The sequence below is a fragment of the Mauremys reevesii genome, linkage group 1 (assembly GCF_016161935.1).
Source record: "Mauremys reevesii isolate NIE-2019 linkage group 1, ASM1616193v1, whole genome shotgun sequence".
NCBI classification, from domain to species: domain Eukaryota; kingdom Metazoa; phylum Chordata; order Testudines; family Geoemydidae; genus Mauremys; species Mauremys reevesii.
Genome location: NC_052623.1, coordinates 123,016,314 through 123,041,223, shown reverse-complemented (window position 1 = coordinate 123,041,223; position 24,910 = coordinate 123,016,314). Strand labels below are relative to the sequence as shown.

Here is a 24,910-nt window from a genome sequence, read left to right as displayed (position 1 = left end):
AACCAGTAATGTAGAAAGATACATGGGGTCTGTAGCAGGGTGGTCACCCACTCCTGCCTGGGAAAGGTTTAAAGCCAGCCCTACAGAGGGCTGGGGCTGTGGAAGGAAAGAGCTGGGTTGATTGAGGGAAGCAGCTGCAGCTGGGCCATGCCCCAATCAGAGCCCAGCTGGCCCTATAAAGAGGCTGGGCGCCAAGCCCTCAGCACTCTCCCTCTGCCTGTAGAGGGAGAAGGGCCTGGCTTCAGGGAGCTAGACAAGGTACCTAGATTGCAGCAGAGCTGGGAAAAGGCAGAGGAGTTGGGGATCTCCTGCCTGGAAAGCCCCAGGCTGTGGCCTAGCATTAGGCCAAGAGATACTGGAGGTTGCAGGGGGCAGCCCAGGGGTAGGCAAAGGCAGCAGGTCCAAACCCCTTTGCTTATGATGAGTGGCTGATACCGCAGTCTGCCCCAGTGAATGGGGGCTAGATGGAGACTGGGCAGTAGCCAATACTGAGGCAAAGTGGGGTGGGGGTTCCCCTGGGAGGGGGAGACCCAGTTAAAGGGGCACTGGGGTCATGGGAGGGACAGGGGGGCCAGTAGCTGGAAGGCAGATCACTGGCCTGCAGAGGGTGCTCTGGGTTGGATTGAACTAATTCCCAGGACAACCAGCAGGAGGTGCCACAGGGGTGAGTCTGGCCCGTCTACAGGGTTAAAGGCACTGACTCCGTTGGTGCTCCAGGGCTCCCCCAGGAAATCACAAAGTCAGTGCCTCTGTATGGGGTGATAAAGTACTGCAAATCTGACATGAGTCTGGGGTGCCTTATTGCAGCAAAAAGGCCAGGTCACTTTTGGGCTGCACATACAGAAACATCAATTAACAGAACAGGGAGATAATGGTTCCTCTCTCTCTGGCTTTGGAGCCTAGTAGGCTACAACTCAGCCAACTACATCGAGCTACCAGGTCTTTCCCTACATCTATACTAGGAAAAAGGTCCAGTTTAAGTCAGGATTACCTAATGTGTTAGCAAAACATGAAGTAAACTTGATCACTTTTCCTAGTCAAGCCAAAACGCTCTAGGGCTCTGGTCTGGCTACAACTGGAATAGTGAATTAATTTCTGAGCACCACCTCATAAGGGAGATATTGACAAATTGGAGACAGTTTAAAGAAGAGCAACAAGAATTATCTGGAGGAATAGCTTTATGGAAAGATTAAAACAGCTAAATATGTGATTCTGTTACTGGATGACTAAATAGGGCCATGTTAACAGTCTACAACTATTTAAATAATGTAAACATTAAGGATGGAGTGGAAGTATTTAGACTGGTACACATGGGTGTGAGTAATTAAATGAAATTAAGAAAGGGAAATTTTAGAATGAATATCAGGAAACACATCCTGACAGGGAAGTGCATTAGGCTGTGAAACAATCTGCCAAAGAAGTGCCTTCAGTTAGGACATTTAAAACAGGAGTGGAAAAATGCTAGAAAATGTGTTGTAGGGAGCAAATCCATTGACAGGAAAATAGACTGGATGATCTGAAGTATTTTTTTCCTTGTCTCTCTTTCTTGCATGAAAATTATCAAGAGAAGAAAATGAAGGCTTGACACATGAATTAGCCATTTACGACACATTTATGGAAGGAAAGAGCAGGTAACTCAGATCTACCTCTATCTCCTGAAGGATGACAACCAATATAACACCTGTGTCCTTTGTGTTCTTCAATGTACTGTTTCTCTGCCACTCACAATAGCAAAGCTGACAACAGCAGCAATGCTGAAGGTGTGGCTGGCCATTGCAAAACCTGTATGGCTGATATTTTTCTGTGCAATTGGCTCTCCCTATTTATCATATGATTAAGGCACCTCTTGAACTTAATTGGCTAATTATTGCTGTAATTTCTGTTGAGCAGCAGGGTTTTATTCACATAGAACACATACACTCTCCCCAAAACTATATTCTCTTTCCCATCATGCTTTATAATCATAAATTTTTTTTCCATACAAAACTTGACAGTCTATTTTGTTGTCGTTCACTGGGAAACAAGGACACTTTTGTATTGAGAGTAAATTATTTCCCTGCCATCAAAACATATTAATACATCCTGCTTCTACTTAAGTGTAACTGAGAACAAAGATTGAACTTTTAATATATAGGAATACTGTATATATGCCACCCAGCAACCTACTGTAGAGCATCAAACATTTATGATACAGTATAATCAGATTAATTCAGGAATAAATCTTAACAGAATACCTTCTCTATCATTTACAGACCTTGAGCCCTATTCTACTGCTTTTGCCTGCACAGAACTCTTACTGAAAACAGTGGGAGTTCTGGACAAAGATGAAGGGGAGAATATGTCCCAAGAGCTATTTGTTTTCTATCCATTTAATAATATCCTACCAGAAAGTCTTTGTATAGAGCATTTAAAAACAGTGAACATTTTAATGTTACATTTAAGATATATAAAACCCTGAATTGTTTATATTTGTAATGTTTCTTGCATATTTCATTGCCATTAATTTATTTCTCATGAACTGTTCAGTTGGTGCTTCCACCATTTCATTCTGAGAGATTTTTGCCACCTACCATCAGTAGAGAACCCACTGATTCCAATGGGACTTCTTACGGAGAAAGATATTACACTGTGAGTAAGGCTGACAAAAATCTGTCCCTCTGAATATTTTAACAGTGGACTGAAAATGTAAGAAGTAGAAAAATAGCTTATTTTTCAGAAAAGAGCACCTGTGTGCAGCAGAAGACTGAGTAAGGGGGCAATAACTAAGGGTGAGATTGTGCAATATCATACACATTCAAACAATTGCTTGGAGGATGTCTTTTAAAGTTTTTTGTTTTTTTTCCTAAGGAAAACTAAAAGCTCTTGGGCCTCATCATGCTTCTTTGTGCCTAGACACATTTCCCATTGAAGTTAGAGGGTGTTGCTCAGATTTCTCTAAGGTTGCTCAGGCTCCTTCATGTTGGGTGTGCACTGGGTGGCTCTCAGAACTGTTAACAAAAACATTCACTACTAGGACAACGAGGAGTCCGGTGGCACCTTAAAGACTAACAGATTTATTTGGGCATAAGCTTTCGTGGGTATAAAACCCCACTTCAGATGCGTGGAGTGAAAATTACAGATACGGGCATAGATATATTGGCAAATGAAGAGAAGGGAGTTACCTTACAAGTGGAGAACCAGTGTTGACAAGGCCAATTCAGTCAGGGTGGATGTGGTCCACTCCCAATAGTTGAGGAGGTGTCAATACCAAGAGAGGGAAAATTGCTTTGTAGTGAGCCAGCCACACTCAGTCCCTATTGAAGTCCAAATTAATGGTGTTAAGTCTGCAAATGAATTGTAGCTCTGCCATTTCTCTTTGAAGTCTGTTTTTGAAGTTTATTTGTTGAATGGCTACTTTTAAACCTGTTGTTGAATGTCCAGGGAGATTGAAGTGTTCTCCCACTGGCTTTTGTATGTTACCATTCCTGATGTCTGATTTGTGTCCATTTATTCTTTTATGTAGAAACTGTCCAGTTTGGCCAATGTACATGGCAGAGGGGCATTGCTGACACATGATGGCATATATCACATTAGTATGTGCATGTGAATGAGCCCCTGATAGTGTGGCTGATGTGGTTGGGTCCTCTGATGGTGTCGCTAGAGTAGATATGGGGACTGAGCAGACAACGGGATTGGTTCCTGGGTTAGTGTTTCTGTGGTGTGTAGTGCGGGTGAGTGTTTGCTTCAATTCAAATGTAAGCCTTTCAATACAATGATCAAAAGACTATGGAGTTCCAGCCTAGGATTTACAGAATGTCAGGAATGAGGGCCTGCAGCCAGGCCTGAGATCAGCTAGCAAGTTAGTAGGCATCCGTCAGTCTCAAGAGACCATGTGTATGCACCCATAAGATAATTTATTCAGTTGGTTTTATGGCAGCCACAAACGTGGCTGAAGAGACCCACTAGAGAGGGACAAGCTCTGCCGCATCTGTCTCATTTTAAAGGTGACGTTTCAACCCTTTGGACTCTGCCTTCTGAGAGCTCTTTTCTCCTCTGCTAAGCTGGACTACTTCCTTTCGTAACTCCAGAGATCAGTTAGCTAGCTTCAGCGGAAACCCCTAGTCAGAGAGGTTGCTTGATTGGCTGAATGGCATTGCCAAGACAGCTCTTAAGCCCAGCAGTGCCATTGGCCAGTGGCTGCTCACTCTTGTGCCTCTCATTTCCAGCTGTGCTCCAGTCGTTTCCCAGCCTTGGTCCAGCCCTACTCTAGTCTGCTCCAACCATGCTCCCCTGCTCTGTTTCTGACTCCTGGATCTGGAGTCTGGCTCCAACTATTAGGCTGGATCACCACTGCTACGACCACTAGGAGTGACCACCCATAACCTGATGAGTGACAGTTTGAGCAGCCTACTAAAAAAAGGAGGTAAAGAAGGGGAGTAGAAATGGGTTGGTTACTGGGATGGATCCCGCTAAGGCCAGCATCATCTTGTGTGAGATAGTGAATGCCAGTGTTCCCTCTAATTTTTTATATCCATGTGTGGAATTAATTTTATGTGCACCAATATGGAGGTGATGTGTGGTGGGGTGGGGCTAAACGGTTATGAGTGTGGGAGGGGGCTCAGGGCTTGGGCAGAGGGATGAGGTGAGTGGGTGAGGGCTCTGACTGGGGGTGCAGGCTCTGGAGTGGGGCTGAAGATGAGGGGATTGGGATGCGCAAGGGGGCTCAAGGCTAGGGCAGAAGGTTGGGGTGTGGGAGGATGAGGGCTCTGGCTGGGAGTACGGGCTCTGGGGTGAGGCTGGGGATGAAGGGTTTGGGGTGTAGGAGGGGGCTCAGGGCTGGGGCAGAGAGTAGGGTGACCAGGTGTCTGGAAGCTGCCAGCATGTCCCCCCTCTGGCTCCTATGCCAAATTGGACCTTCAAGGAGCATATAATCTAGTCTGGTTCCTAGAGGAAGACTGATGCCTGTATCTGGTACAGGCATTTCAAATTCCTGGTCCTGCCTTTTAGCCTGTGCAATGCCCTGGCAACCTTTCAGCACTTCATTGATAATATCTTGGACCAATTTATCTTGATATCCTATTTTTTTCTCCAGATCAGGATCTTCATAACCAGCATGTGCACTGCATCTTAGAAAAACTCAAGGAAAACCACCTCTGTGTGAAGCTTGAGAAATGTGAGTTTGATGAGGAAATGGTTTAATTCCTAGGGTATGCTGTCTCCTCTAAGGGACTCACTATGGACCCATGCAAGGTGTCAGCCATATCCAACTGTGAGGCTCTATAGGACATACAGTTCTTGGGTTTCAATAATATCTACTGGTGTTTCATCAAGGGATTTTCTAGGTTGGTCGCCTCTATGATGGCACTCCTGCAAAAAGGAGCATGGTTCATCTGGTCCTCAGAAGTTCAGCCTACCTTTGATCAGTTGACTAGGACATTCACCACGGCACCCATCTTACCACCCAGACCCCACTAGACCATTAACTGTGGAAGCTGACATGTCAGATTTTGCCATATGCGAGTATTGTCCCAGCCAGTGAGCTCTCATAGTCAACTTCACCCATATGCCTTTTATTCCTGCAAACTGAATGTGGCAGAGAATAATTATAACATCTGTTACCTCCTGGAGGGAGCTCAGTTCCCAATCCAGGTTCTCACAAATCATAAGAACCTAGAGTGCCTCTGGATGGCCAGGCACCTCAGTCAATAGCAGATTTGATTTTGTTGTAACCTAGCACCCAGGGCCTATAAATGGGAAAGCAGGTGCTCTGTCCCACGAAAAGGTGTACCTATGACTGGCATGGAACTTCTCTTCACAATCCTTAATGCATCCAATTTTTGTTTCAGGTCAGTTGACTGCAATCTAATGTATCTGTTGTCAGCTGTTCCACGACCCCTTGGTGACCCAGATCCATCAGACCCTGGATAACATAGATGCCCAATCTGGCTCCAAATTCAGGCTGCAAGATGGCCTCCTCTATGACAAGGACTGTATTTATGTTCTGGAGGATCAAGCTAGACTCCAGGTCCTGAAACTGTCATGGCATGCCAGTTGATGGTCACTTTGGCCAACCCAAGATGTAGGGCCTGATATTGCAGTTTCTGGTGGCTTGGTCCACATGCATGCACCAAAGAATATGCAAGGCTCTGACATTTGCTCCCAAACCTTGAAACCACTCAGCCTTCTCCAGCCTTTGCCCATTTCCCCACCAACCCTGGCCTATTGTATCTATAGACTCTGTTGTGGAGCTGCCTCAATCTCAAGGGCACAAATATCTTCCCCTACATGGGTTACCAACTGGCATCATGCTGGACTGTGGCCCCAGTTTGTCTCCAGTTTTTGACAGGAATTTCAACGGCTTCTCAGCATAAAGTCTCTCACCTTGTTTGCCTACCACCTGCAGACCAATACGCAAACAGAACAAGTCAACTAGATTCTAGAACAGTATCTTCATTGTTGCTTGAATTACCCCCAGGACAACTGTTTTCTCTGCTTCACTATGCAGAATTCACCTTTAATAATGCAATCCATGCCTCAACATAACAAAGCTCATTCTGTGACTGTTTTCATTCTCAATTCCATCATGACATACCCATGAACTCCCCAGTGCCACAAGCTGCAGCTTGGGCTGCCCACCTACACCAAAAGCCCCAGGAGCAATTGATATCCATAAATGAAACTTACAAACACCATGCTGACCAAGGCTGTCGGACCTCTCTCATCCCTATTGACCCAGAACCTCAAGTTGGTCCACTTATCAGCCAGACTCGATCATTAGTACTTGTGCCCATTCAAGATCTTGGAAGAGGTCAATCCTGTAGCCTTCAAGCTACAAATACCTGCTTCACTCAAGATGCATCCAGTATTTCACATTTCCCACCTTAAGCTATGTACTGAACATCCGTTCCCAAATCACTCCAGCCCACCACCACTGCCCACAACCGTTAGGGAGCAAGAATAAATTAATCTGGCAAATCTTTAAATCCTGGTGAACTGGAAGGGCTATGATCTGGATGACTGATCTTGGGAAATTGCTGAAAACATCCACACCACAGACCTACTACAGGATTTCCACTGGGCTCACAGTCACTGGCTTCTAATTTTCCCTTGGGGTGCTCTACCCTCACTCAGCCCCAGGCCCTGCCCCCACTCCACCTCTTCCCACCATGCCTCTTTCAGCCTCCTCCCCTGAGTGCACCTTGTCACCACTCCTCCCCCACCCTCCCAGTGCCTCCTGCATGCCACTGAACAGCTGTTCCACAGCATTCAGGAGGTGCTGGAAGGGAGGGGAAGGAGTTGATCGGTGGGGGCTGGCAGTGGGCAGGAGTGGGGGGGAGGAAGGGGAGCGTGGCTGCTGGTGGTTGCTAAGCACCCTAAGACTGGGCTCATCCTGAGAAACCAGGCCCTAGGGCTTCTGAGAGGTGTCCTCAAAAGGGAGGGATACTGTCAGGAATGAGGGCCTATAGCTGGGCCTGGGGTCAGCAAGCACCACAGCTGCAACCTCTAATTGGCTGGACTGGCTGAGCAGCATTGCAAGGTCTGCTCTTAAACCTAGCTGTAGCACTTAACACATGGCTGCTCAATACTTATGCCTGCAGCTGTGCTCGCTCCTGTGCCTGCCCTGTTCCCAGCCTTCTTCCAACCTCCTTAGTTTCTGACTCCTGCTCTGACCCTTGGCTCTGACTCCTGGTTCCTGATTCCAGCTCTGATTCTTGGATCTTGATTTCTGCTCCAGATACTAGGCCGGACCACCACTGCACTGACCACTAGCACTGACTGCCCAGGCCTTGGTCAGAGACACAGACAAGTCTTTAACTCCCTTCTCTATGCAGTAAGTTTCTATGAGATTTGTGTAACTGATGCCATTGTCGATTGTTGAGACTTGAGGTATTCTGCACACCTGATTTCCTCTTTTCCCCCTTGGGATTAATGCCTTTCCCATCCCTCCCATACTGTGACTGTATCTCTAGTGAACAGCAAGAACTAAAGACTGTAGAGCAGGGGTTGGCAAGCTTTCGGAAGTGGTGTGCTGAGTCTTCATTTATTCACTCTAATTTAAGGTTTCACGTGCCAGTAATATATTTTAATGTTTTTAGAAGGTCTCTTTCTAGAAGTCTATAATATATAACTAAACTATTGTTGTATGTAAAGTAAATAAGGTTTTTAAAATGTTTAAGAAGCTTCATTTAAAATTAAATTAAAATGCAGAGCTCCCCGGACCGGTGGCCAGGACCTGGGTAGTGAGTGTGCCACTGAAAATCAGCTCATGTGTCACAGGTTGCCTACCCCTGCTGAAGAGTCTCAAGGTGGCCCAGGCATCATTAGACAATAATAAGAAACAAAAAATGAAAAGTATGACACCAATAACTCCAAAGTATATTATTACTGGATAAAAGTCAGTGCTGTTGTGTGGGTGTAAAGTGTAATAGGCCGTGAAATGATTCAACCTGGTGATAGTCTAAACAAAAAACCTCCCAACCATTCTTGTAGCTGTTTCCATCACTTCCTCCTGACTCAGCAGACACAACACGTACCTGAGAATGACAAGGTGCTAACCTGGGAGTAGGGCCCCTTTGGGCTCCTGAATCTTTTCCAGTTTCTAAAAATCATGTGATTTCAAGAAATTCAACCTTAACAAGAGAGGTTAAAAATGCTGTTGGGGTGGAGAACTGGATGATTTAGGTATGGTCATATGCAATTTTTTACTCTAATCTTGTCCAGGTCAGCAGTGAATGAAAGTTATTGCTAGTGAAAGCTGTTCAGTGACCTACTTTATGTGACATGACTGATGGTCTCAGGGCAGCTCCTAGAAGAGAAGACCAACACAGAAGTCATGATCACACGTGGCCTCCTTATTGATACTTAGCATATAAAGCCATGGAATTGCATAGTTTAAGAATGAGCTGTACTACATACGTCAGGGATAAATAATCTAACATTGCTATTACACCTACCATCCCCCTGTATTTCAAGTTTGTATCACAAATTTTCAAATGTGAATTCTTTTATTGGCATGACAAGTTTTCACACGTTTTGCGAAAGGAATACAAGATCCTGCACGACAGCGTGTGCTTAGCGCCTCACCGACACTGGGGGCAGGAGGAGGAGGGAAAATCAAGGGGAAATAGCTCCTTCCTCGTAGGAAGTGCCCCCCTGCCCCCCTGTGTAGGGGTCTCTGCAGCGGAGTCTCCCCCCACTCATTGATCCACCCTCCCCGTCCCCGCGAGCTGCAGCAGGGAGTGCCGGAGGCAGGATGGAGACAGTACCAATGCACCATAGAGAAGAGACAGCAGCAGGGACGGAGCGTCGAGCTGCACTAGGGACAGGAGTGCGCTTCCCGCCGCCATCTTGAAGCTGGGCACGAAGGCCCTCCCCCGGCTAGTTTCACCGCCACACCCTCCGCTCTGTGGCGTCACAAGGGGCTGGAGCTTCACCGCCAATCATTTCACGCCAGCGGGAGGAGTAGGCGGTTTCCAGACGCACGAGCCGCTCCGCAGCGTGTCGCGCGGCCCCTGCCCTCACCTAAGATGGCGACTCCCCGCTCCGCCCCTCCCCAGCGCGGCGGGGGCGGTGCCGGGCCCGCCCCCTGCCGGGGAGGGAGGGGGTGTTGTGTGTGCACCAGGCGCCCGCCCGCCCCGGCCGTGACTGACACTCGCACGCGCCCCGGGACGCAGCGAGCCCGGAGCCCCGTTCGCAGGGCCCCGCCGAGACACCGAGCCCGCGGCAGCAGCGTGATGAGGGCCCGGCGGGAGGTAGCGGCGGCCCCTGGCCCCGGCTTTGCCCTCCCGGCGCCCGCCGCCCCCCGGCTCGGAGCGGCGCTGCGGCTGCTGCTCGCGCTGCTGGCGCACACGGCCCGGGCCGAGCAGGAAGGTGAGAGGCGCCCCCGGGCTCCGCTGTTACCGTTTGGGGCCTGGCCGCAGAGCGGGGCCCCGATCCCGGCAGCCTGCGCCGGGCCCAGGCTGGGGAGGATCCCCCGGGGCAGGGCGGTTGCTCGGGGGTTTGCGGGGACCCGCAGCGCTCGAGCCGGGGAGGCGGCTTCTCCCCCCAGCTCCGGGGCTGAAGGAGCCCCCGTGCCTGGGCCGCTGCCACCCTCGGCCGGGTCCCTGTGCGGGGGGTGCCCCTTCGCAGCGCCTCGCTTCTCCTCCCGGCCGCGCTGCCAGCTCACAGGCTGGGGCTGGTCTCCCTGCCGCCCTTCCCGGACTGTCACTGCCCGGCTGACGCGCCCCGCCTCGGCCCGGGGTCAGGCCGGGGGCTGGCTGGGTGGGTGGCTGAGAAGCAGGGGTCAGGGCTGGCCGTTGAGGCTCATCCGCAGGCTTTCGGAAGGCAGTTGACATTGAGGTGAACTTGTGAATGGGCTTCACCTCGGGACTTTTTCCGAGGCGGTGGCAGGGGGAAGCTGGTGCTGCTTCGTAAAACACCTTCCCTTGCGGGCGCTTCCCCGTGCTTAAGTTCGAAGGCAGCTGCCCATTATAAGACTCTTTTGCATAGTTCTCTCTCCCCCCCCCCCTCCCACTGGTCCGCTAAGAGATTGACATCCATCCCTCCCCCAGAACTTTTGACAGGCTGGACCTAGTCACTGTGTAGGATAGAGAGTATTTTTTTTGCCCGAGTTTGGTGAAATTCAGAAAAGGACTTTTAAATTTGGTGTTTTGAAAACTCCGCTACCACTTTTTTGTGTGGCTCATTTTATTTCTCATATGGGTTGACCTGAAATGCTAAGTTTGCTTTGTTGGAGTTGCTGAGATGTGCCTTCTGGTATTGTGGCGGGGGCCTAAGGGAATAGATAAAAAGGTAGTTGTCTTTAAGTGTCTAAAGAGCAACATTTAAATCAGTGTTATTGTTTATAATATAAGCTGACATTGTGCTGACTTCAGGCTTAGATGCTGAAGCAGTTCCTGGGTTAAACAAGAAGTGAAGGTGCACATACAAGGGATAGGGCAGAAGTGTGTCTGAGCAGAAGTCCAGAAAGAGGGAGATTGATAGAGAACTGGAAAGTACAAGCAGGTCAAGGGGAGCACAGACAGGTGGCCTAGAGCCATAGTTTGAAGTGAGGAGAGAGTGGCATAGGTGGTTCTGCTGTAGAAATGTAGGATGGGGACCCCAGTGTCATATACACAGAGAGCAGAATACATTTAGCTAGACTGCTGTTTTCTAACCAAGGAATCAACTCTAATAATTAGCTAGTAATTTGTTTTTGTAGATTTTTAAGGTGGCAATGTTGATATGGAATGATAGTGACAGAATCATAGCAGAGAGCTGGCTGGATCCCTTTATTGTTCAATTCAAGACATTCTAGTGTTTGAGTTTAAAAAAATTGTGTAAGGAATGTAACATTTGAGTGTGGGGAGTTCATAGACCCAACAGTCAGAACTGTGGTGTCTTCTCAGTCATTGGGTAGTTCAAATGTAGACACTTCCAAAATGTGGTTATTTCCATGCCTTGTGTTTGGTTATAATAATTCTGGTGTATGTTCGCTCATATGTATCTAGTCAACTCTTAATTGAAATAATCTCCAAATATGATACCACTGATTTATGTCCTAGAGTTAGTGCCACCTTAAGACCACTATTTTATGTTGACTCTTCAGGAGGGCTGATCACCTTCATTCTTTGGGCAATTCCATATTGATGTTTTCTGAGAAATAAATGCAATCTGAGACTCAAGATTAAAGTTTGAGCAGGTGCAATTGAGCTCTTTCAAGAAAGTAATACAACTGTGTCAGTAGTTAAATGTGCTTTTATCAGTATAACTTATGCCTGTAAATTTACCCCAGCCATACTTCAACCATCTCCACAGAGTGAATTTGACACTCATGCTCTAGTCTAGAAGACTCCTTTTGTTTGCTTTTTTGCATGCTGCCTGGATTGGAAGCTCTGGATAAAGTGAACAATGAAGCTTTAAGGTTTACCTACCAAGAAAAACTCCTGGATACAGGACCTCTATCATATTTATGGGAATAAGCTATACTGTACAAGCAACCTTATACAGATATAAACTGTGTCTGTACTATAAGGCTGCACTGCTTTAACTAGGTCAATTTCTAAACAAAACTAATTATAGTGGTACACAAACTGTGTAGCCCAGCCTTAAAGTGGATAGAAATCCATATCCAGACTGAAATTGACTGATATTTGTCATTGTCATTGATACCCATATGGTTCTGAAGAGCTTCAGAGAGGCTCTTCAGAATGCTGTTAATCTTTTTTATTTTTATTTTTTAATTGTTTGGGGAAATAGCAGAGGGACTGGAATTGGTCAGCAGAGTGAGTAAGAAAATACTGAATTCACTCACAATTTGAAGGATCTGTCATCAGCCATAAGGACAAAAAACTTTAAATTTAACTACTCTTCTTTAAAAGCTTGCAACTGTCTGTGTTTCAGACTTTCCTTTTAGTGTTATGAAGGTATCCTACTCTACTGCCAAATGGATTTTTCAAAATCATTTGATATCTTCCAGTTTTTTGGATACTAACCATGACATGGCATAGAAGTGGTACTAGTCCTTGCTTTCAGTATAAGTCTCTGGAATTCAGCGCCTGATAGAAGTTTATCTAAGTCTGAGCCAGGCCACATTCAGGAAGAGTTTTAATGTTGCTTTTTAGCAGATGATCTGGAACCTCTGCCATTCATCTTATTGACCGCATTTTCCTCACCTTCAGCTTGTACAATTGTTGTGTATTTGTTCTCTTAGTATTCAATATATAACTTTATACAAAACGCTGACACTGGAAAATAACTTTCCAGAATAATGCAGCATAAGATCCCTGCTTTGCAACTGGGCAACTGACTAATGGGTGCCTGACTAATCTGTTAACTTCCGATAGCCATCTTACCTGCCATTTCACAAGACTGGAGCAGAGAGAGCAGGACTGTTAGGGTAACTTTAGTCCCTGATGGTGTAACTCTTAAAGATGCTCTTTAGTGCTTATATTGGAACAACTTTTATTTAAACAAACCTAACAACTGACAAGTCAACATGAGCAAATAATATCTTTGCACGTTTGATTTACACTCTTCTAAAGTCCTTGATATTTATCTTTGAAAGATGGCAACTGGACATAAATGGGAGTTAAGATTACCATTAAAGAGGGTCTGTACTGGGACCTAGGAAGTCTTCAGCAGAGCTGAAAACAGAAGAGAATCCTCTGTGACATTGCGTTAGTCACTGTCTCTCTCCACTTTTGCTAACATCTAAAAAATGGGAAGAGTAATACTTCCTTATGTTGTAGGAGTATCATAAACATAAATTCATTAATACTAGTGAGGTCCTCAGATACTACAGTGATGAGTACCATAGAGAAAAAGCCTATACAACATTTAAAAATGTTTTTTTAAAAAATGTCATTCCTTATTTTGTTGTTTCTCGTACACTGCTTTCAAAATTAATGTAAGGCACAGTAAAAAAACACAACTTATTTTAACACTAAAGTTGTGACCCTGATAGTCCAAAATACAGTCTGATATAGCAACTTCAACACTGAACTCAAAGGATGCTTATTCTATTATACTGAATTGGCACACCAAAATAATAAACAGCATGAGGCAAAAAACTGTTAGTGAAGCAGAGTGGTAAATTTTTACCCTGTCATTGAGAAATTGTAGATAATTGGAAAGCTAAGTGGTTTGTGCTACATCTTGCTGTTTTAATGTGTGATGAAAGATAAGATCTTTCAGCCAAAGAAGTTTGTCATTTATATTTGTATCAATAAGAAAGGAGCAGTAAGTGGTTAGGTAGTGGTTGTCATTTATAGTTGCTGGTCCTGTTAATCCATATTCTTGGGTTGTTAGCCAAATTAAATATGGTAGGCAGTGTAGTCATAACAATAGCCATATCCTGTCTTCTGACAGTGGCCAATGCCAGGTGCTTCAGAGGGAATGAACAGAACAGGTAATCATCAAGTGATCCAACCCTTGTCATCCATTGCCAGCTTCTGGCAACGGTGACTAGGGACACCATCCCTGCCCATCCTGGCTAATTGCTGTTGATGGACCTATCTTCCATGAACTTAACTAGTTCTTTTTTGGACCCTATTATAGTTTTGCCCTTCACAACATTCTCTGGCAAAAAGTTCCACAGGTTAACTGTGCGTTGTGTGAAGGAATACTTCCCTTTGTTTGTTTTAAACCTGCTGCCTATTAAGTTAATTTGGTGACCCTAGTTCTTGTTATGTGAAGGAGTAAATAACACTTCCTTATTTACTTTCTCCATACCAGTCATGATTTTACAGACCTCTATCATATCTCCTCTTAGTCATCTCTTTTCCAGGGTGAAAAGTCCCAGTCTTATTAATCTTTCCTCATATGGAAGCTGTTCCATACCCCTAGTCATTTTTGTTGCCCTTTTCCATACCTTTTCCAATATCCAACATAGCCTAGTGGATAGGGAGTCAGGAGCCCTGGATTCTACTCCGAGCTGACCTGATGTGTAGCGTTTGGAAAGTCATGTGGGTCATAGCCCACAAAAGCTTGTGCTCTAATTAATTTGTTAGTCTTTAAGGTGTCACAAGACTCCTCCTTGTTTCTGCTGACACAGCTACCCCTCTGAAACTCATATATCTGTTTCTCCTCTCATCCTTTGTCTTCTCTGTATAGGCCCCAAGCCTACAATTCTTTGCATGCAGGCAGACTGCTGTGCTCATGGAGCACCATTAAAGTCAACAAATTGCAGGTTGTGGGCCTTAGGCTGTAAGTTCTTCAGGAAGCTCTTTCATTATTGTGTTTGTATAGTGCCTAGCAAAGTAAGGGCCCAAACTGTGCTCAAGCCTGTAGGTTGTGGTGTAATACAATTAATATATATTGATGTTTTTAGTTTGAATCAACATGACTTCCAAGTCAACAATATTGCAGTATTTTTGAAATGCCTACTTTGAGCCATTTGGATATCTTTTGATGAAGGTATTGGCTGAATGCAGAACAATTTCATATAAAAATTAATGTTGGGCATCTATTGTACAACATATTTGGCTAACTTTTAAAGTGCAGTTCTTCTTCAAAACATGACTTGGCTTTTGGTTCCATATTTGTGTTCTCTCAATGATTCCCAGATCAGATCCACTCCGTTTACAAGTATAAAGATTACATTTCTTCCATAAGCTCTGCAACTCAGTCTGGAATTTGAAAATGAAAGATGGGCTTTTGTGGACTATGCATTGCAAACAGTGAAGGATCTGTGATTGTTGAAGTGCAAGCCAGAACAGAATCTAGCTCATTCACTTGCCTATTGCTCTGCAGGGCTAATGGGAGTAAGCAGTAGTCAAAATGTTCTTTGTTGCTTTGTTCTTTCTTTGCTGTTTGCCTGTATGCTCTCCCAACTGCCCTCCCCGTCCCCACTGCTCATGCATGTACACCTCCACCCTGTTCATCTTGCTTCCCAGATTAAAGGGCCTAAGGCAGACACACCATGTAGAGCAGGGAAGCATGAGAAGAAGATAAAAAGGAAAGTGAGAGAGAAAACTAATGCTGCTTAAAAACTATTATTTCTTTCAAATACAAATTTGCCTCTCCCCTTCCTTTCAGTCCACACCACATCTATTGGAGACATCTTCTCCAAATGTTTTTTTTCTTTGTTGTAAAATTGGATGACCTCTACTATAGCTTGTCATATCAATGAGTCATTCAATTATATTTGTGATTAGAGAGTCAGAGACTGAAGAGGTTAGAAATTGCTTATCTAAGATGAAGAGTGATACTTGGAGTAGCTGGATACTTGATGGAGTGTATGTTCATTGGTTGCCTCAGTTTTTGGGGCCTCAGTTTGAAATCAGTGTAGCGTGTATTAAATGGAATAAAACTGGCTAACTGATAGATCTCAAAGTAACTCTAAATGGGGAATTATACAATGGGGTTGCTTCTAGTGAGGTTCTGCAGGGATCTGTTCTTGTTACAATGATATTAAATCTTTATCAGTGATTTGCAAGAAAGTATAAAATAGCACAGATTGGTGGGATGGAAAATAATAAAAATGTCAGTTATACAGAATAATCTATATTGTTTGGTAAGCTGGGTTTATCAAAATGCAAGGTTATACATACGTTCATAGACTAAGGCCAGCAGAAATCACTGTGTTCTTCAAATGCAGCAATAAATGACTCTTAGCTAACTAAGGAATCTAACTGAGACAAAACCCCATTCCTGGGATGTGCCATTGGTGCAGCTTGGATAGTGGAATGAAATGCACTCCAGCAGGCACTGCTGTGAAACATTTGTGCTGCCTCCTGCCCCGCCCTGTACTTTTTCTGACCATATTGAATGCAAGGCCATAGAAGGGGGTGTGGCGCTCCACTTCCTCAGTTCTTTCCAGCTGTGGCTGCGGATGGACCAGGGACTTCTCCTGGCTGATCCATCCCCTTTGAAGATTGTACATCAGTTAGATCCCTTAGCTGAGGTTTGTTTAGATTTATTGCTTTTAAGTTATTTATTTTAACATTTTATTAGTTCATATGGGCTCATGGATCATAGTGGCAGATCTGAAGGGGATGAGGCTTTGGACTCCCATACCAGGTGTCTAGTTTGCTTGGAGGCAGAATACCCTTCTTCACAGTGCATGATCTGCAGCACCTTCTTGAAAGCACTTGGAGTGATGCATGAAACCAAACTCCAAGACTTGCTGCTTCAGGAGGCTATGCAAACCCTCCAGCTCTGTAACTGCCAGTTCCATGAGTACTGTTGGGCTTGCATCAGCCCTTCACCTCCCAGGGAATAAAAAGCAGCCCAAGATCCCACCTGACGGTAGTATCCTCCTGTCATGGAGTGAAAACCAAACCTCTGGTACCAAAGGATCGTAAATAATTTGATTTTGGTTCTAGACACAACAGAACCCCATATATGTCAGCCTTTGTTAGAAGATCTTTATGGGTGTGCCCTTTCAGATATGACAGTTTTGGTTCAGAATAAGGGTAGGGCCTGTAAGCAAAACTATGCATTGTTTTGGGTCTCTGTCCTTTAGGGTCAGTTCTGAAAACATCACTGGAACCTAGACTAAAAGTTACTGCCTCAGTGCAGGGAAAATCCCAAAGGAAGGGGTGTGCCCCTAATGTAGCAAGTATATCAGTTCCAGGTAATTTCGATTCCTCTGCGTGGTCAGCATCCACTATAATGGTAGTTGCCCAGGTACTGCTCAGATCTGCCGTTAGAGCCATTATCTAATTAGTGAACTGTATATCCCCTGGGCAGAGTGATAGGGACGCTTCCTGCTCCCACCTCCCCACTGGAAAAGAGACAGAAGATCAGAGAAGATTCAGATTTCCCTAGCCATATCACTTCCTTCCCCTAAAACACCTCACCAAGGAGGTTTATCTCCCCCTTTTCAATTTCAAGAATTCCAAGGCATTAGTTGTCCCTTTACTAACTGCCTTGGACCTGATATTGGATCTGCAATCTGTCAGTGAATCAGATCATGATAAATGGGTTAATATACCAGCTCAGTTCCCATCAGCTGAGGTAAAAGTGAACCCAAATAAATGTTACTGAGATGCTCCATGCAGCACACACACAAGATCATACCTTTAACCAAGTAGGTACTATGATTGGGAATGTGATACTAAATATTAGCAGGCTTAGCAATTCTCTCCTTCATACAGATCATCATCCTTACAGAGATCTAGCACCTCCTATAGATCAGGGAAAATCTCATATATTGGCTCGGTTTAGATTATCTGGGTATACTGAGCACTCCCTGATAGTAGTCCCAGATATGCTCAAAGAGGAGGAACCGATGGGACTCATCTCATACCAGGACATGGATTTGAAGTCTAATGATCAAATGTCCCCCTGATGACAATGTGGGAGTCCCTTCAGCATCTTCCTCACCAGAAGATGTCATTCAGTTTCATGAACTGTAGTCAGAATAGCTTCAACCTTAAAGAATACAACTGTGTCCATAGAAGAGATCTGACTTTGAGTATTCAATATATTGGGTCCTCCTAATAGCAAGATCACCCCCACTCAGTTTTAAAAGCACTATTGCAACCAATCAAAACTATCTGAGCAAATCCTGCCTCTGGTCAAGCCATGTCAAAGAATGCTGACAAGCTATAGCAGTTACCACATGAGGATTTTTCTTTTTGTCTTCCTGCTCCTAACTTGGTGGTGTTGCTGCAGCAGTTCAGAGGACAAAATGAGACCAAGTGCATTCTGTCCTGTTTGACAGAGGTGAGAAACTGGATACTCTGGGCAGGATGGTTTTCTCCTCAGCCTCACTAGGCATTAGGATTGCTAATTGTCAGTGTCTAAAGGTTTAGATATCAGTGCAATCTCTGAGGGGAAATGGCCTTGTTTGCTAAAGATCTGCCTGAAGAGCAAAGGAAATTGGCTAAAGCCTTAATAAAAGGACAGCTAGTAGCTAAACATGGACATGTCTAGATCTATAAAATGACTTGGGTGCCTAAGTCCAACATCTAGATGGCACTGAGATCCTCAGAGTCCCCACTCAGCTGCTCATAAATGTGTATGAACACACATTTCTGCTGTTAGTCACCAAGGCGCCTACAAATCTGCTGGTGAGCATGTTCACAGCTGCCTCAGTCTAGGCAGTTGGGTGCCTAAGTCCCAGCAGGATCCTCAAACTAAGCATTCCCCTCCCAATCTCGCCTGCAAGTCCTAATCCAATAGGCCTAAATCACACACAAAACTAATGGGGAAATTCAACCCTCTGCCTGACGTGGAGGAGGGACTTGAACACAAGTCTCCACCTATCAAGAGAGTGCCCTAATCACTGGGCTATGAGGTATTTTGGGGTGGGGGGTCTCTATCTCCTGTTGAAACTGTTCCACTGTATAAATATGTAAATGTGCATTGGAACAGGAAGACTGGACCCTGGGTCCCTTCCCTCCCCGACCAGGTGAGTGCCATAACCACTGGTCTATAGAGTCATTCACGCTCTTTGGCTGTATACATTTTTAAATATTGTATGTAGTGACACAGCTTCAACAGGAGAGATTGAAAGAGATCTGTGTTCATATCCCTTCTCCACATGAGGCAGAGGGGAGAATTGAATCCACCTCTTGTACATCCCTGGTGAGTAACCTAACATTGGAGTAATGGTTATAAGAGAGGCATACCACCATCCCTTCCTTCAGTGTTTCATGTGGGTGTGTGGTGAGGGGAAGGATTAGCACCTAACCCTTTAAGGAATTCAGGAGACAGTTTAGAGCTGTGAATTCCGAGCAGAGATTGGTGTCTCCCTCTGGCTTATACGTAGGTGCCTAACTGACTTCGAGGGATAGGATTTAAGACCCACCCCATTCTGGGCATTTTCTACTGTCTAGGCTCCCCGTACAATGGGCTGGCTTTTGTGGATCCAGTTCTTAAGCACCTAACTCTCCCCAAACACTGTGTTAGGGAGCCAAGTAGGTGTCAAACTTGGGGCTGTGGATTCAAATGGGTGACAAGTCACCTAAAAGCTAGGCGTGGCAATGCCTAAGTTCCTTTGGTGGATCTAGTCCTTAGAGCCTCATTTGATGCTTCAGACACTGCAGCAACGGCAGTGGTTTCAGCTATCAATATAGGTCAACATGCATGGTTTAGGCTATGTCTACGCTAGCACTTTTGTCAGTATAACTTATGTCGCTAAGGAGTGAGAAAAAACACACCCCTGAGCACCATAAGTTACATCAACAGAAGCACTGGTGTGGACAGTGCTATGTTAGCCGGAGACACTCTCCTGCCGAAATAGCTACTGCCGTTCGTTGGCGATGGTTTAATTATGTTGACAGAGCTATCTTCCCATCAGCATAGAGCGGCTACCTGGGAGATCTTACAGCTGCATTGGTATAGCTGAGCTGCTCTAAGGTGTCTAGTGTAGACATGGCCTTAGATTATCTCATCTTCCACCTGAAACCAGAGCACATGTGGAAGAACATTCATTCATAGGTGATGGCTTGCTCAGTGGAAGGATTGATAGTCCTAGAGAAGATTAGATGCTAGATGAGCAGCTAGATTGCTAGGGGATTATTAACCCAAGGAGAAGGTTTGGAGCTCTTGTCTTAATTATTGTAGACAGCAGTACACTTCATCAGTTTGTATTTCATACAGACAGGCTATTATTTGCATAAACAACTTCTAGTTCAATAGCAGTGGAGGAAAAAGAGCGCCAAGCAAATAAAGGACAAATAAATCATACCCTTTTCTTTTGTGTCAAGCCTTAGACCACAGGTTTGACATGAGGTTCCAGACCTGCAAGCCAATCTTAAACTGTTCACCTCCCTCCTTCCACACCTTTGAGCATCAGTTTTCTCACTCCAACAACTGGGGTTTCATCAATACAAACAAATGGATCCTGGAAGTAGTACAAAGAGTTTATTCCATATAATTTGACACCATATCGCCCCTTTCCTATCTCATCAGGAATCAGCAAACAAGAACCTACTAAAAGCAGGGGTTCACTTGTTTGTAGAAATAAGGGTCATAGAGGAAGTTCTAAGAGAATTCAGGGGAAAGGGATTCTTTGGAATCAGAAAGTATCTGAAAGCATCTTAAACCTGAGAGTGCTCAGCTCCTTCATCAGAAAGTTCAAACTGTACATGCTGACTCTGTCATTAATAATTCCCTCCCTACCCACTCAAGTTTATTTTGAGTTTTCTGTTTAAAAAAGGATGTATATTACCACATCTCTCTGGCTTTCACATTGCAAATACCTTTGTTTCTTTGTGGGGAGGAATGGGGAGGGAGGAAGATCGCTATCACTATAGAATCCTTCCATTTGACCTTTTGACCACCTCTTGTATACTTACAAAATACTTATTTGTAGTGGCAGCACATCTAAGATAGGGTGTACATGTATACCCTAAGTTACATGACACACACATTAAAGGATCATAAGAGAGCTTGTCCAGTGATACAACTTGCACCTGCTTCCATTTTGAGAAACTGGGACTTGGAATAAATTGGGGGGGGGGGGAGCGGGGAAAATCATGCTTGCTTCCTACTCAAAGAATTCCTTTCATTGGGGAAGATCTGAATTCAAAAGCAGACAGAGCCTTCCTGCCAGAAGAAAGAATCCTGAAAATTCAGTTAGCTATACTCAAGCATCAAGAGTTCTTACCAGATGTAATATTCTTCTTCAGACTGGTGGGCCTCAGATCTCAGTTACACATACAAATCCCACCCATGCTTGTCTCAAGATGAGAGTTCTGCAGCAATACTTAGCAGAACATGATCTCTAAAGCTCAGACATGTTTTCAAAGTTAACTCCCCCAAGAGAAGGGTCACAGTGTCCTGAGAGAGAGAGCATTCAGTCTCCCTGTTTCATCTACAAGTATCCCCTTCAGTGCCTCCAACTTTAGGAGGGGAGCCTATTTCAACAATTTACTAATTCATGGTCATCCGGGCTATGTGGAGAAAGATACATACTAATATTGAGGGCAATTTACTGGGCTCGCAAGGCTTTCCTTCCTCATTTGCAAGGTATAGTAGTCCAGTATGTTACATACAACACAACAGCAGTGTCCTATGTAAATAAGCAGAGAAGTTCATTCCACTCAGCTGTGCAGAGAAGCTGTAGCACCATGGAACTGATGTATCATCACACTTTACCACATAGCCCTACATTGGGTGGGCTGGGCAAAAACAACATCTTGGCAGGTCAACTGAGCAGGCGCAGAAGAGAACAGCATGAATGGTCTGTAAACACATCAACAGATGACATCTTTGGAAGTCTCTGAGTTATCTGTAAATAGATCTGTTTCCAGCAAAGCACAATGCCAAGTGCCCACAGTTCTGCTTGAGAGCAGGAGAGCATTCCATTTAGGATGCGTTACTCAACTGGTTTCCTCTCATCCAAAAAGTAATACAGAAGATAAAGTGAGATACAGCCAATAATAATATGGTTATGACAATGGTTTCCAGACTTCCTTCATCTCTCCAGAGGAGTATATTATTTATTTAATGTATTACTGTAGCACCTAGGTGCCCCAGTCATGAACCAGGACCTCATTGTTCTAGGTGCTGTACAAACACAGAACAAAAATACTGGCTTTTCTCCCTATCACCATGGACCTGTTGTCTCAGTAGAACAGCCAGATTTATCACTCCATCCTTCCATTCAGTACACCTGATAGCATGGGCCATAGGACCTCTCTAGATCTATTAGTTTTGTTGCCATGTCTTGATAAGTTTCCTGAAACAATCAACTCACAATGTCTATGACTTCAAGTGGAAAAGGCTTACAGTTTGGGCATTCAATAACATAGTCCTAGCTTCAGCTCCAAACCAGTCTGTTTGCTTTGCTTGAAACTTTCTGATACCTGTGAAAATTCATCTAGCTGTCATATGTGCTTACCACATACTCATTGATAACAGGATTGTATTTACTCATAGTAAAGAGATTTATGAAAGGTCTAGTAAGCATCTATCCTCCAGTCAAAGGTTCAGCTCCATCATGGGATCTTAATTTAGTGCTTACTCAATTTATGAAGCTGCCCTTTGAGCCTCTGAATGTTCACTGTTTGTCTATCAATCAAAACAGCATTTATAATAACTGTAGCATCTGCCAGGAGAGTAAGTGAATTGCATGCTGACGACTTATGTGACCTTCACAGTTTTCCACAAAGCCAAAGTTGTTCTCCAGCCCCACCCTAAATTCTTGCCCAAAACAATAATTTATTTCTATCTCAACCAGTCATTTATCTACCAATAGTCCTTCCCAAACCTTATGCAAACATCCACATACCAGATACTAAAAGCTTTCTACCTAAATAGAACCAAAGAGTTTTAAAAAGTCACTAAATCTTATGCACAAAATAAAAGGCAGACTATTACTTTAAAAACTATCTAAATGGGTTATGCTGTTCATTGCACAGAGCTTACAAATTGGCCTCTGTTCCTCTCCCTTTCCAGATAGGGATTAGAGCCCATTCCACAAGGGCAAAAATGGCCTCTGAGACATGCCTTAGGCATATTCCCATTGTGGAAATATGCAGAGCTACAGCATGGAGTTCTAGCCATGTGTTTACAAAATGCTATGCACTAGACCTGGTCACATGCTCTATTTAGTAGAGCATTACTTCTGCCATTGTTTATTTAGGACTCCTTGTCTCCACCTTCCTTGAATGACGGTACTGTTGATCGAACTGTCCCATGAGTGGGAATGTTCAGAGGCCAGTCGAAGACGACATGATGATTATTAACCTGTAACTGGAGTTTGCATATTCACACTTCCTGCCTACCTTCTCCTCTTCCTCAGAGTCCTAATTATAGTCTTGGATCTGAGAAGGTGGTGGTAGGAGCAGAGGTGACTGGAGTACCTTGCCTTTAGTGTTCAGGAACAGTGAAGGAAGGTGCAGGAAAGGATGTGAGAGTGCTCCAGTGGGCACCACTACAAAACATTCCAGTGCCTAAGCCCCATTGTAGGTGCATCCAATGAGTGGGAATGTGGAGAGGCCACTTGAAGAACTCCTGTTACAGTTGCATAACCTTGGTTTAAGCTAGCCTGACCACCTGCCTAACATAGTAGGCTGTTGAATTTCACCAAGTGAAATGGAATTGGTGAAACTATTACTGGATTACTGTGTCCAGTTTTGGTGTCAACACTTTGAAAAAAAAATTGAAGTGGAAAGAATTCAGAGAAGAGATACAAGAATGATTTTGAATTCTGAAAAACTAGCCTTTTAGGGGGACTTAAGATAAATAGCCAACTACAGAGGAATCACACTCCTGTCGGTGCCAGGGAAGGTCTTCAACCGAGTCCTCTTAGAGAGAATGAAGGATGCCATCGATCCACAGCTACGAGATGAACAGGCAGGTTTCCGGCAGAACAGATCATGCACGGACCAGATAGCAACACTCCGCATCATAGTCGAGCAGTCTATGGAGTGGAACTCCTCATTGTACATCAACTTTGTTGACTATGAGAAAGCGTTCAATAGCGTGGATCGAGAGACCCTCTGGAAGCTCCTTCGGCACTATGGCATCCCAGCAAAGGTGGTCAACCTGAGCAAGAACTCATACGATGGTATACACTGTAGAGTGATCCATGGAGGGCAGCTCACAAACAGCTTCCAGGTGCGAACCGGAGTCAGACAAGGATGCTTGTTGTCACCACTTCTTTCTCCTCGTCATCGATTGGATTATGAAGACATCCACTTACGAGGGTAGGAACGGAATCCAGTGGATGTTGTGTACCCAGCTTGATGACCTGGACTTTGCCGACGACCTTGCACTCCTTTCGCACAGTAAACAGCAGATGCAAGAGAAGACCAGCGTACTGGCAGCCACGTCATCACAGGTTGGCCTCAACATCCACAAGGACAAGACCAAGATCCTAAGGATTAACTCCATCAGCAACGACCCAGTCACACTGAATGGAAGCCCCCCTGGAAGAAGTGCAATCCTTCACCTATCTAGATAGTATCATCGACCAGCAGGGTGGCACAGACGCAGACATCAAAGTGAGGATTGGTAAGGCAAGAGCAGCCTTCTTACAGCTCAAGAACATCTGGAGCTCCAGAGAGCTGTCTTTGGCAATAAAGATTCGACTGTTCAACTCCAACGTGAAATCAGTCCTACTGTATGGAGCTGAAACCTGGAGGACAACCAAAACAACCATCAGGAAGATCCAGACCTTCATTAATAGCTGCCTCAGAAGGATTCTCCAGATCCGCTGGCCAGACACCATCAGTAACATCCACCTCTTGGAGAGGACCCGTCAACTCCCAGCAGAGGAAGAAATCAGAAGGAGAAGGTGGGGTTGGATAGGACATACACTACGCAAGCAGCCAACCAACATCACCAGACAGGCACTGCGGTGGAACCCCCAAGGCAAGCGGAAAAGAGACCGTCCAAGAAACACCTGGCGACGCGACCTTCAGGCTGATAGCAAAAAAATGGACTATACCTGGAACCAGCTAGAGCGAATGGCCCAGGATAGAGGACTCTGGAGATCTGTGGTTGGCGGCCCATACCCCGACTGGGGTGACGGGCATGAGTGAGTGAGTAA

General features: G+C 44.9%; 1 protein-coding gene and 1 long non-coding RNA gene across 3 annotated transcripts in view; both read left to right on the top strand.

The window, feature by feature from the left end:
• Nucleotides 1-218: 218 nt before the first annotated feature.
• Nucleotides 219-7,205, top strand: LOC120407457. The gene is made up of 6 exons (XR_005599985.1): nt 219-258; nt 1,566-1,631; nt 2,527-2,628; nt 4,206-4,402; nt 5,072-5,152; nt 5,826-7,205. It is a non-coding gene; the product is annotated as an uncharacterized LOC120407457 (long non-coding RNA).
• A 2,162-nt stretch (nt 7,206-9,367) lies between these two features.
• Nucleotides 9,368-24,910, top strand: part of TMEM131 (transmembrane protein 131) — a 161,136-nt gene continuing 145,593 nt past the window's right edge. For both annotated transcript variants that reach the window (XM_039543102.1, XM_039543093.1), the window contains exon 1: nt 9,368-9,849. In XM_039543102.1, coding sequence (XP_039399036.1) covers nt 9,507-9,849 — 343 coding nt within the window. In that variant the 5' untranslated portion in view covers nt 9,368-9,506. The remainder of the gene's footprint in view (nt 9,850-24,910) is intronic.